Here is a 12,952-nt window from a genome sequence, read left to right on the forward strand (position 1 = left end):
AAAGAGTTAACTTAACTCTTTTTAGAGAGGGACCAAATGTTATCCAAAATAGAGTAAAAATTTCTTCAATTTGAGTAAATTTTACTCTTGTAATTTTACTGTGTATAAATGATGTCGTTTCGAGGCGAATTTGAATGTCGGGTCTTCTGGACGCTTGTGATGACACCACAGGAGCAGTATTGAGGCATTTTATGTTGTTTTATTACGACTGAAGAAGGAGTCATCAATTGTATTGGATTTGGCTGCTGCACTGTTTAACCCGGAGACTCCAACTGTTTGTAGACTCCAGATCTTCACCCACCATTCCATCGGCATAGTGGTGAGTAGATAATGAGTACATTTCCATTTTTCGGTGAACTGTCCCTTTAAGCTTCAGAAAGATTACCTCGTCACTGGAAAAAAGACCCCGGCTCTAATGACCCCTATTCTCAAGTGAGATGCAATTAACCTGCTTACAAATTACAGTGCTATTTTTCCACGTTTCCATTTTTTCCAAGGTCTTCTAATTTGATCATAACATACGTGATATATTGCACATGGCATTTTTGACAGGCGGCAGTGTAATTGGTGGTGTCTTTTTCCGCCTCAAAAAGATATTTGATACTGTGTATCATGATATCTCACAGTCCACAGTAATCAAAGTCTTATTATCTTCTCAGGTAAAAACATGATTTTATTCATATTTTGGCCTGGGAGACAGGAGTCAACACCTCACCTACACCTAAAGTCAGTTTACTGGAATCAGAATATGGGCATTCTACAAGGATTAGTTCTTGCACTATGTTGTTTAGCCTTTTTTTTTACTTAAGATGTTATTGAATGTCGCACAAGAATTGGCCTACAACCCTCTGAAAACACAGTTTTATATGTGGCAGCACAAACACCTTCTGTATCTGCGGCCAAACTAACAGACTGCATAGGCAAGGTATCACAAGGGCTAGACACTTCCTGTCTCACACTGAATGTTAAAAAGATACTGTCTTTATGTGCTATTCCAGATCACAACCACATTTAAATTGAGGCTAAAAGATGAGTACAGGATTATCTTGGGTTAGGGTTAGGGTTATATCAAAAAGTTAAGTGAAAGTGTTAGGGCCCATTTTAAAACATTTGAACTTCTTTCTATTACTGTATGGAATGATTTTTTATGCACTGATATAGACACTGGTTTCAAACTGCAATTCATAATTTTAATGATTGTTTGATCCATGAAAGGACTGGTGTTGGAAATTCGCTCCGGCTGTAAATTTATGTACAGTAAATCCTTTGTTTCTACAACCCTTCACTGCTTCTCCTTACTTTACATTACAAATAATACATAAATTAAAATGATGCTGAAGCTGCAAACCATCATCGTGGTGCTGCTTTGAGGAATAATTATTTTGATGAAAGAAAGCATCATTGCAATAAAACTAAATATCTATAGAGTTCTATGATCCCTGTTCAGTCATGTGAGGATCTACATAGAACATGAAAACGATGAAAACCATAGGGAGGTAATTATACTAAAAGTAAGTGATGTCTCAGCAGATAGTCTAAAGTGTGCGCGCTTCATAGGAAGAGCTTGTTGGATCATTTTACAGTGTCTGAAGCCTATTTCTTGTGGTGTTGGTCGTTTTTTTGTAACTTTTCCATACAGACAATCTAACAACCTCGAACACTATTGCAACTATTGTACAGGTGTGTATACTAGTAAGGCTTTATCTTGTCTGTTTGGTTTTCAATGTGACTTCCATTTCCTTTTGTTTATGGCCAAGTGCAGAATTTGTCTTCCTGTGTGATTCAATCCAATTCAATTTCATTTGTACAGGGCCAAATCCCAGCATGCATTATTTCAAGGTTGAAAACCAGAAAAATTATAGAGGAACCCAACTGTTCCTACAACACTTAGAGACAATGAAGAAACCTCTGGCAGAACCAGACTCAATGTGGGCGGGGACATCTGCCTCGACCGGTTGCAGTGAGCGGGAAGAAATTGGAAAGAAAGGCGAGGTGAGTGAAAAAGAGAGAGACGAGAGAGATGGGGAGGAAACAGAGAGAGACCAGTAGATGTTATTTTGTCATTAATACAAGCAATCATAGTAATAAATCTTGTAGTTGTTGTTGACGAGTGTCAGATCTTGACCCTGCAGCTTTTGAGTCAGAGTTACCTTTCATTTTTGTATTGTGTCATGCATTAAACATGCCCAACCCAATAGGGCTCAAGGGACACCAATAAGTAAACAAAAGCAGAAAAACTGAAAACCGGAATAACCAGCCAGAACAACACAGTGAAAATAATCCCCAAAATAATCAAGAAATAACTTATCTGTCCAGCGCGACAAAAAGAGGGGGGTGGGGGAACGAGACAGAGAGAGAAAGAGAGAGACAGCACTAACTGTGAGAAAAAAACAAAAAGTTTGTGACACAAAAATACGATTTGTAATTCTGTGTGTTAAATACAGCAGATGTGGCGTGTGCTTTGTGAGATGAGTAATGAAAGTACAGTACCAAGAGACCTAATAGCTTTTCCTTATGCATAATTAGTAACGTAATGTGATTACTGTTTCAGTGAATAATTGATAACATTTTTCAACTAACTTTTCCCTGACAATGCTGTTTACTAATGGTCAAACAATAAACCCATTAGGACCTAATTTGTTTGAGGCACACTGAGACCTTTACTAGAATCAGACTTGTACTAGATACTGTCTGACTACTTCCACACCATAAATCTAAGAACAGGACACACTGTTATTCCTCTTCCCGAAATCTTAAGCATAGTAAACATAAGTGCTTCAGGCGACTAATACTTCCTTTTCTTTCCCATGTATCTTTCACACGAGTCCCCTGAAAAACAGAATCATCATTTCAGTCAGATAGACTAAAACCACTTCCTCTCCTGGACACATTTTGGCCACAAAATGGTTGAGGAGAAGGCCTAATGGGGAAAGTGTTGTTTCTGGAGGGACTCCAACAAGGCCAACACGAGCCGCTTGATGAACAGTGCTGTCGGAGCAAAAGCGTTAATGTGTAGGCTTTGGAGAATTATGATGAGGTTAGCTTCAAGCCTAGTGGAGTGCATAATACCACCAGTATTTGTTTGTGTCACTTTGGGTTTTAATAAGAAGGAAATAAGTTACTGAAAGACTCTGTGGTGTGGCTGGAATCAATAAAACTATGTTCCTGTCTGACAACTTATGAGCAATTGGTGAATCGAGCTGAAGGTCGAGGCCATTGACTAATCTACATGCATGGACACACAGAAAGCGATAATGGGGAAACGTTTAGTGTGTGTGTGTGTGTGTTGGTGTGGGTGGGTGCATGACTTAAAACTACTGCTGCTACAACTCGAAGAAAGTCTGTGTGAAGTCTATGTGAATTTTTTCTGTCCTTTGCTCTATTCCTCCACTCGTCCCACTCTGGCCCCGGTGGGAATACATGCACAGCCGTAGAGTGCTCCACTGTGCATGCGTCCCATTGGCAGCGGTTCCCTCCTGACTCCCCCTTCATCTCCCCGCTCTGTGGGATGGTGGAAATGGGGATGTCAGTGCGGAAGGGACAGGGGAGCTGCTGCTCGGCGGCTTCAGTTACCTGGCAGCACGTCTTAATTTACGGCAGTCAGACGTGAAGCAGTGGAGTGTGCACAGAGGGAAGGTAAAGCTTACTTTGAGGAGTCTGGACAGAACAAACACAGAAAGTGAGTTACCAGTTAAATTTGCAGTTCCCTTGGGCTGTGAAAAGACAACAAAGAGGGGTTGTTATCAGACAAAAATACTGCGCAGTGGGTTGGAATGTGCTACAGAAGTGCAGATAAAAAACAACAAGTTTTTCATCTCAAGACAAAGTGTATCAGATCCAACATGTTGCCCCTGCCCTCACTACAATAACACCTCCTGCTTTCATGTATTATTTGTGTTGTACTGTCAGTTTTACAGTCCCCCCCCCCCCCCCCCCCCTTACATCCTCTCTCTCTACTGTTGCAGATGCTGGATAAATAAGCAAGCATTTTGCTGCCAGTGTGTGAAATGGTTCTTATCTAGCTCTGCCATTAGAGAGTGGGTTCTATTATAAAGCTCTGCATTATTCAGTGTGCCTGAAAGACTGATCATTATGGATTTCAGCCCTTTTCCACACAGCCCCAGGGGTCTAACTTGGCCTGCCGGCTGATGCATGCGCATTTATGACCTTGTGCTGTGAACACTCTGGACTGCTGGAGTGGTAAAGGGGACGGGGTCAACTCCAGACTGTGCTTTTTATCAGCCAACCTGGAAGAAAGCACCAAAATCTGACTGCAAGACATCAAGTTTCACCAGCATACTTTGCTTCGAGAAAGACAGAATGGCTTGGTAAAATAAAAAAATTGACCTTGCATGACCAATAAGCCTGCATGACTGCTCCAGTTTCCAAAGTTCCTGGCAACAAATGAGATTAGTTTCACTCTCTGGAAAGCTCCATGAAGTCTGATTGACATCTAATGTAATTTCACTCAGTGATACAGCAGACTAAGAGGCAGGCACATGGTGAGAATAAGAGAAAACATGGCGGAACATATGGCGCTGCTGCACTTTTTTATGCGTGGGATAGGAGATGAATATTGATAGATTTAAGTGGCAAGCTGCTCATTGCTTACTGTAACCTGACTGTACTAGAGGTGGGCTGTCTCTCAGCAGAAGCTCAGCTTCATCATTAACATAACATTTTGCAAATTAATCAAAACATTGTAATCTTCTCCATTTGCTACAATTTAGTAAACAGGTAATGTGTTGCTGCTGGTCTGTTGAGGAAGAATGGAGTGTTACTTGTTGATCCGTTCAGCTGCTCACACTCACAGCTCTAATAGCGAGCAGTGCCTGGTCTTTAAAGTGGATGTGCTGAGGTAAGGAGAACTCGCCCCATGCCTATCCTGGGCCCCCTGCAATTAGACTCTGCCATTGACCATTTGTTATATCCGCTGTTCCTCGCCTACAGCTTGGCACCTTGCTGATTACAACACGTTGGATCAATAGCCTAATTACACAAATTAAATCGGACTGCAAGGTCAATTTTCATCCCATCTCAGCCAGCTGCTGCCGAGACGTCATGGGCAAGTCTGAAGTAGAAAAACCGAGCCTGTTGAAATGCAGCAGAGCAAGATTAATTAACTGTTTGTTGTGTGATGGCACACTTTTGCGCAGCGCCCCGCCACGCTGAGGCGACAGAGAGGGAGAAGTCCTTTATTTCAGAGCAGGCAGTAATTCTTCAGCATACGCTTGAAGTCTCTATTCCTCCCTGCGATAGTCCACCTGATGAGAGGTTGGAAAAGACAGTGTGGTCCACTCACCATTAGTGGGTGAGGCTGAAGCTGGAGAGACTAAGGATAAATCAATACTACGTTTTGTTTGAAAACAATCTTTACAAATTAAAACAATCTCTGTTCACTCAAGCATTTAGGCTCTGTGTCAGTTTTAATCCCCGTCCATACTAACACGCCGGAACACGCATGCCAGGTTATCACTATGGTTACCACCCACATCCACTGGGCATGCTTGCTTCGGTGTGTATAGGAATGGCTTCTATGAATGAAAAAAATGTTGTTTCATAGTAAAATGCAGAATATTGACTGCACAACATCTGTTAGAGAGTCTATGTCATTGTTTCCAAACATCTCTGTTTCTGCCTGTGCAGACAAAAAACCCAGAGTTATCAAACTGAAATGGGGCCAGCAGTAGGCTGATCTTTTTTGGTGGCTCCAAAGCTTTGCAGTATTGTGGTTGAGAGGCGTAAACATACCACAGTCATGTGGTTTCAAACTTAAACAGGGTAGTGTGGATGTGACCTGAATCCTACAGTCTGCATGCAGCACTTATGGGGTGAAGGTTAAGTAAGAAGAATACAATCATGTGTAAGGAATACAATCAAAATGAACTGAATTGTCACTGCTCACATTTCCAATAAATATATTTTCTGACATACACATACAGCACATGGACACACACTTTATGCAGCACACTCGACTACAAGACTTTTCTAATCAGAGCAGGATTTCTAACAAACCCTGGACCTCGGCTCCATTCAGGCCTTCTCCTAATAGGAACTGTCTCTCCATGTGCCAAGTTTGAAAGACTGAGCTGCAGTTGAAAAGAAAAAGATGCCACATGTTTCCTTGCAGTTTTCAGGTTCAAAGTGGAGCTTCACAATGAATAATTTGTGTCAACTCCTTCCCACGTTGTTTTCAGTTTAACAGCTCAGAAGCCTTGAAGAAGTAAACTGTCAAGCTTTCACAAAGGATTTACCAAAACTTGGGTGGAAACGACTTGTTTGCAGAAATAAGTTTATTGTATTGTTATTATTCTGAGGCGTTGCTCAGAGGGGAAACTTTGGTCCCTCGCACAAGTTATTTTAGAGATAATTACCCATTGATATGGAACAGTCTGTTCCAGCTTATTGCTGTTAAAAGTTGAAAAGGGCAGGACAGTTGGTGTCAGTTTGGGTCAAGCTGTTTGCTCCAAGTTGTCACTTGTTATCCAATCTTAATCTGAGTCAGAGTGTTGTAGCTCTTCCCTGAGCGGTGTATCTTATTTATTCATGCCAGAGCCACAGGGGTTTAGTTACATAACTGTCCGTTCAATGGTTTGCAAACCTTTCACCTCACTTTTAGCGCCTCTGTCTCATGGTGGTGGTGGGATCAGCACATCAGAGGGGCCAGTAAGGGTCTCCATCAGACCCTGTCCTACTGCGGCACTGAGAGAGAAAATGAGTGGGAGGGGAAATTAGAGGTGGTGTTGGGGACTCCTAACTGTGGGACAGACTCCTTTGAAGACTGGAGAGAAGCTTTAATTTAAGGTGGACCAAATCTTTGCTTCGAAATGCTCCAAATCTCTTCCTTACACATAAGGGAGTATGATAAACCCAACCTGACTCAATGGTTCATAAAATCGACTGATGAAGCTTACAGGCTACTTCAAAGTGTGGTTTCTCTCTTTTGGGTTGATGGTGAATAAATAGATGATAGATAGATATATAGATTACTTTATTCATCCCCAAAGGGAAATTATGTCGTCATGGCAGCCGGTATATTTGAATACAATAAAATACAATACAATAGACATGACGTGACAGTAGTCGCACAATAAGAGTCTTATGAAACCATAGAACTGACTCAACAACAGAACAATATCTACACAGATTTCATTCATGTTAACTGCCATTAGCTGCTGGTCATACCAGATCACATGACATGAGGCCATAGAGTGTCCTGAGCTGATCAATATAACATTTTAATTTGTAAAATGTGTTGTCTTTCACACAGTTTGATTTTGGCTTTTTTTTATATGTGTGTTCCTTAATAGGGCCTCTTCTACTCCACTACTTTTCAAATGGAAATACTCTGTTTATAAATCACCTAATTCATTTTTGTATAATTTTTTATTGTAATGGATAATGTATATTAGAGTGTCTTACTGTTTTAAATGTGATCTGCACCCTGATTTGTGGAGTATGCCATTCTGTATGAGGCAACAGGGTGATATGACGTGGCAAATAAATCGGAATCTGCATATATCTATACATTTAACAAGTACAATCAGCTTCTCGAATATTATGCAGTTTCTTGAGTCATGTTATGATACAGAGAATAAAATACTGTACAGTGTAAAGATGAAAATCTGTTTAATGTCTTGAACAAATCTACTCGGCCTAACTGAAAAACTATTCCGGCTAAAACTGGCTGATGTCGATTTGGAGGACCTTTTTCTTGTACCATTATAGTGCCTTACTGGGAACAAAGATCTGAGCTGAAATGAGTCACACACATGGAACAGAGAAGGGATCTGATCCTGCCAGGCATCCTCTCATAGTCCACTCCTTCCTTGAACTGTCAAGTGTCCACACGCGCTTCGCTCCGGTACGAATGACGTACGACCTTAACTAAGGGGCAGGGCGGTTTGCTCAGCAGAAGCGCTGCCTCCCTCACTGATGCAGAGGATGTGCCGCCTGTCTCCTCTATATAAAGAGCTCAGAGCGACCGGCGCTCACAGCTCCGTGGTGCTGACACCTCCGATACACCGCTCGCCCACTCCCACTCACCCGCGATAACTGGAACCATGGACGGCTACTCGTGGAAACTTTTTCTACTTTCCTGCCTGCTTGCCATGGAGGGCTGCGCGCAAGACTTCGGACAGACGCAGTTTATTTGCACGTCGGTGCCCAAGGATATGGACTTGTGCTCGGCGACGATGCAGAACAGCGGGCCGGCGGAGGACCTGAAGACCACGGTCATGCAGCTGCGGGAGACCGTGCTGCAGCAGAAGGAGACCATCATGAACCAGAAGGAGACGATCAGGGAGCTCACCTCTAAGTTGAGCCGCTGCGAGAGCCAGAGCCTCCCCGCGGCGGCGGGACCCGGCGGGAGGCGGCCGGGGTCGAAGAACACGATGGGGGATGTGTCCCGGGGAACCACGGACACCCTGGCACAGCTGGGACAGACTTTACAGACGCTCAAACAGAGACTGGAGAATCTAGAGGTAGGCAAGCGGAGGAGCGCAGGAGAGCGAGGGGCAAGTTAAGTAGATGGGCTGATCTGGTCCTTTCTCGGGATGAGTGATTGAATGAAGTGCTGCAGTGTTGTTCTGTGCAGGCTCTGCTGAGGCCACATATGTTTCAGAAGCCTGCATCTTTTTTTTAAATGGCAGCCAGAGAAGTACAGCAAGTTGCAGATAGCTGACTTTTAAACCTTAACAGTGGAGCAGCAGCTCGGGTAGGGCAGAGGGAGCATGTGCCCAGAGTTTAGCGCCAGAGAAAGTGTCCCATGTCCCCACCTCTAACCCAGTGTCTGTCTCCCTCTGTCCGATGCAGCAGTACAGCCGAGGGAACAACACCGTGCAAGCCAACAGCCTGAAAGACCTGCTGCAAAACAAGATTGACGACATGGAGAAGCAGGTGCTGTCCCGGGTCAACACGTTAGAGGAGCCCAAGCCGGGCGCCAGGAACGAAACCGACCAGCGGAACCGAGTGGAGACCACGCTCACCTCGCTGCACCACCGGATTAACGACCTGGAGAAAGGTGCGTCCGGGAGCAGGGAGCGCACAGCACAGAGCGGCTCCGTGTTGCTTTCAATGTTAGTCTGTGGAAATTCCGCAACGATTATTGTTGTGTGATTTAATTGTTTTGTTTAAATCCCGAGGGGTGCCTCCGCCTTTAGAGAAAGGAAATGTTCGGTATTAAAGCTCCGATGAGAAAGCGCTCGCGGTGCCGCATCCATGTCGCTGCGCACAGTTCGTGTGAGCGCGGAGGGGAGAGCTGCATTGCTTTGCATATTTCAACAGCTCGCCGCACTTTTGATCCACTCAGTTTGTGTTTCTCACAACCGAACCAGGGCGGTCCCGCTGGCATTAGGGTAGGCAATGGGTCATTTGCTTTTTGGGAGAGGTCAGCTGCAGGGGGAAGTTTGCAGGTTGCGCCCCGCTCTGGCGCGTTTAGGAGCAAATAGCGAATGCTTGTTCTGCTCCTCAACTCGTGCAAATGAGCGTGCGTATGATGCATGGGAGAGAGAGAGAGAAGGGAAGAGATACAGCTTTCATACACGATCAGATGGGAAATAGATATAAATACCTTCATCTTTATTAAAGTTCATGCGTGTTTATTACATGAGGTTTTATGAAAATTTACTTTGCAGGTAATGACTCAATATATGTATGGAAATGCTGGAAAAAACTCACTATGCATGGATTTATCTGAATTGGGCAGAAAAAAAACATGTACATGCATGTCCTTCACAGGTAAAGAGACCCGGCCAACAGATAAGTTCCAGCTCACCTTCCCTCTGAGAACCAACTACATGTACGCCAAAGCCAAGAGGAGCCTTCCTGAGATGTACACGTTCAGTGTGTGTCTGTGGATCAAGTCCAACGCCTCCCCTGGAGTGGGAACACCCTTCTCCTATGCCGTGCCGGGCCAGGCCAACGAGCTGGTCTTAATCGAGTGGGGGAACAACCCCATGGAAATTCTCATTAATGACAAGGTAATGACAAACTCAACAGTATAACTCATATTTTATATCTTCGGTGCTTAGCTGTGGCCTTTTTGCATTCATACACATCATCCAACTGTGTGAAAGAACTTGCAGTGATCTCCACGGAGAAACAACAAAAGTGAACCTGGATTGATCTGTCCAAAAATCCAAGAGGGTTCTCCCTACCCTGTCTAGTGCCCCTGAGCAAGGCACCTTACTCCCCCAACATCTTCTCCCCGGGCGCTGTACATGGCTGCTCACTGCTCTGTGTGTCCTGCATACAGATGGGTTAAAAGCAGAGGATAAATGTACCTATCATTGCATGAGTGTGTCGGTGCATGTCTGTGCATGTGTTTGGTATAAATAAATGTATCTTAAATCTTAAAAAATTTACACAATAGGAAAGTCTATTTTAACCTAACATCTCTTCAGTGCCAGAACTGGAAATGGAAAAAAAATAGGTGCTAATGCGAGCAGCAGAAGGTCTTTTTATAGAGCAACAGATATGTGATGGAGGAAGTGATTCAGCAGGAAGGAGAGAAGGTGTGGGGAGTGCCTCTGCTTCTGAAGTGTAAAAAGGGGATTGTTCAGTGGAGAGAGAGAGACACGACTTATGAGGCGTCTCTGCTGCTGTTGCAGGTCGCGAAGCTGCCGTTCCTCATCAACGATGGAAAGTGGCATCACCTCTGCATCACGTGGACCACTCGTGATGGGATGTGGGAGGCCTTCCAGGATGGAGTGATGCGGGGCAGCGGGGAAAATCTTGCACCATACCACCCCATCAAACCAGAGGGTGTGCTGGTCCTGGGACAAGAGCAGGTGGGTGCACAGTTTAGAATAACTGACCGCAACTATAATGCACTTTGAAATAATCTTAGCCAATTATGGCTTTTTTTAGGCATAGATTAATGGTTGATATCTTGATGTAATAGGGACCGTCAATGAGAGGTTAAGTGGTATGGCTAGAGCTAGATTCATATATCCGATGTAAAGAGACCCAACATGGCCAAATTACTTTAGAGCAGGTCATGATGCTTATAGAAAGTAAATCTTTGCTTCTCTGTATGTTTTATACAGAGAGTTTTATGTTGAGGATGAATATATAAGAATCAAATATCAACAGTCCTCTCAGATAAAACTCATTCTGTCATGACATGTGATCTTATGCTCAAAGACATATACATTTTATCTTCAGAAGAAAAATTGTGAATTTTTTTATTTCACCTTGTAAATTGTGATTGTGAGCTTCACCTCAACACCAACTTCATTGTTCTCATCTAACACTGATGTTGAACACTGTCTCCTTCCATAGGACTCACTGGGAGGAGGCTTTGATGCAACACAAGCCTATGTTGGAGAGCTGGCAAACTTAAATATCTGGAATAGGAAACTTTCCATTGCTGAGATCTACAACTTGGCGACCTGCAACAGCAAAGCACCGGCTGGCAACGTCTTCTCCTGGACGGAGACCAACATTGAAATATTTGGCGGAGCGACCAAATGGACCTTTGAGCCTTGCCGCTCCCTCAACTGAACTGCAACTTCACCGTTCAAAAAAAGGCCTCTCTGTATTTCTGAGCTTATGTCGTTCTTGTCTTCATTTGAAGTTTGTTAGAGACTACTTGAGTTGTTGGTAAGCTTAAATCTGGGATTTCTATCATTCTTAAGTATTTATGTGCAAAACAACACTTTTCATCTTGAGGAAAAAAAAATCTTACTCGTCTTGGGAACCTCAGAGAAAGTATTGGTATCCGTTGCTCCTTTTTTTTTTTTTCACTCCCCACAGACGTTCATTAAAAAAGCACACCTAAGCTTTTGGTTTTGGCTTATTTTGCCTTTGGACTGGCAGCTGGCAATCTGCGCCTTATGTTTGGACAATTCACGATCCAAGAGAGGAATTACATAACCGCCCCCACCCCTTTCCCCCTGGAGAGCGGGAGATTATGCTGTCTATCCACTTCTTGTCCGTGTTTGGCGCCGTGAAGTGGCGTCTGATGCGAGCCCCGACCTCCCGTCCTCCCCCACCACCTCCACCTCCCCCACCCATTCTGCCCCCACCCCTTCCGGAACTTGCACTGTGACTGACAAAAAGGAACGCCAGGAGAGGAGCGTACGCTGAAGGACACTGCAAAGTCAAGACTGTGGTACAATTTGTAATCATTGTTTCGCTTCAAGTGATTCTGTAAGAATGTCGTTAACTCGCCAACATTGCTACAAAGCCTGGGTGCCTTGGGCTGGTAAAAATATTCAGCACATTCAGTATGTTTTCAGTTGCAAATTCAGTGTTTCTGTTTTATTGTGTTTCCCCGAGCTGGTTTGAGTTTGTTGTTCCTCTGGTAAATGTAATTTAATTACAGTTTGTTATCTGACATGATGTGTTTCGGCAGGTGTTTGTACTACTCTGTATTAGGAATGTTACAGTTTCTGTATAGTAACAGCATGAATGACAGAGTGCTGTGAAAGCATTGTTGAAATCTGCTTTACTATCTTCTCTGGGTCTGGGTTTTTTACTGTATTGTTATATGCTCCAAGCATGGCAAAAATGAGAGATGAAGAATTTAATTTTTGTAATAAAATTGTGATACTTAATGTCACAGTGCACTCCTGCCTTTGCTTACATGCCTCAGAAGGTGGGATCACGACAGAGGGAATGGAGTGTGAGGCGACAGAATCGCTGATCTAATCTAACTTTTCTACCATGTCACGCAGAGTGAAGAGCTGGGGAAGCTACTCGCAGGATGAGTCAAGGTCACCAAGACAGGGCTTCAGACAAGAAATGAAACTGCGTGGGTGTCTGTGTGTTTCTATTGAAGTTGACTGCAGAGGATAACCCACTCGCTGCTTTGTTGTTCCTGCTGTGAGCTGCGGTGCCTGCGCTAAAGACAGCAAGGCTCTCGGAGGGGGGGGAAGTGCCTCGTCATATCAGCCTTTCAGTGGCTCAGTTCAAGGGAGTGCAGCCTAAGCTCAGACTGCATCACGAA

General features: G+C 43.8%; 1 protein-coding gene across 1 annotated transcript; it reads left to right on the forward strand.

Moving 5' to 3' along the window:
* The first annotated feature begins 7,992 nt into the window (after positions 1-7,992).
* Positions 7,993-12,560, forward strand: LOC133953181 (neuronal pentraxin-1-like). Its single transcript, XM_062386978.1, has 5 exons — positions 7,993-8,483; positions 8,815-9,022; positions 9,739-9,980; positions 10,611-10,790; positions 11,284-12,560. The coding sequence occupies exons 1-5, from the start codon at positions 8,064-8,066 to the stop codon at positions 11,503-11,505; spliced, it is 1,272 nt and encodes a 423-aa protein (XP_062242962.1). The 5' UTR covers positions 7,993-8,063; the 3' UTR covers positions 11,506-12,560.
* The last annotated feature ends 392 nt before the right edge of the window (positions 12,561-12,952 follow it).

Source organism: Platichthys flesus, chromosome 5 (genome assembly GCF_949316205.1).
Source record: "Platichthys flesus chromosome 5, fPlaFle2.1, whole genome shotgun sequence".
NCBI classification, from domain to species: Eukaryota; Metazoa; Chordata; class Actinopteri; order Pleuronectiformes; family Pleuronectidae; genus Platichthys; species Platichthys flesus.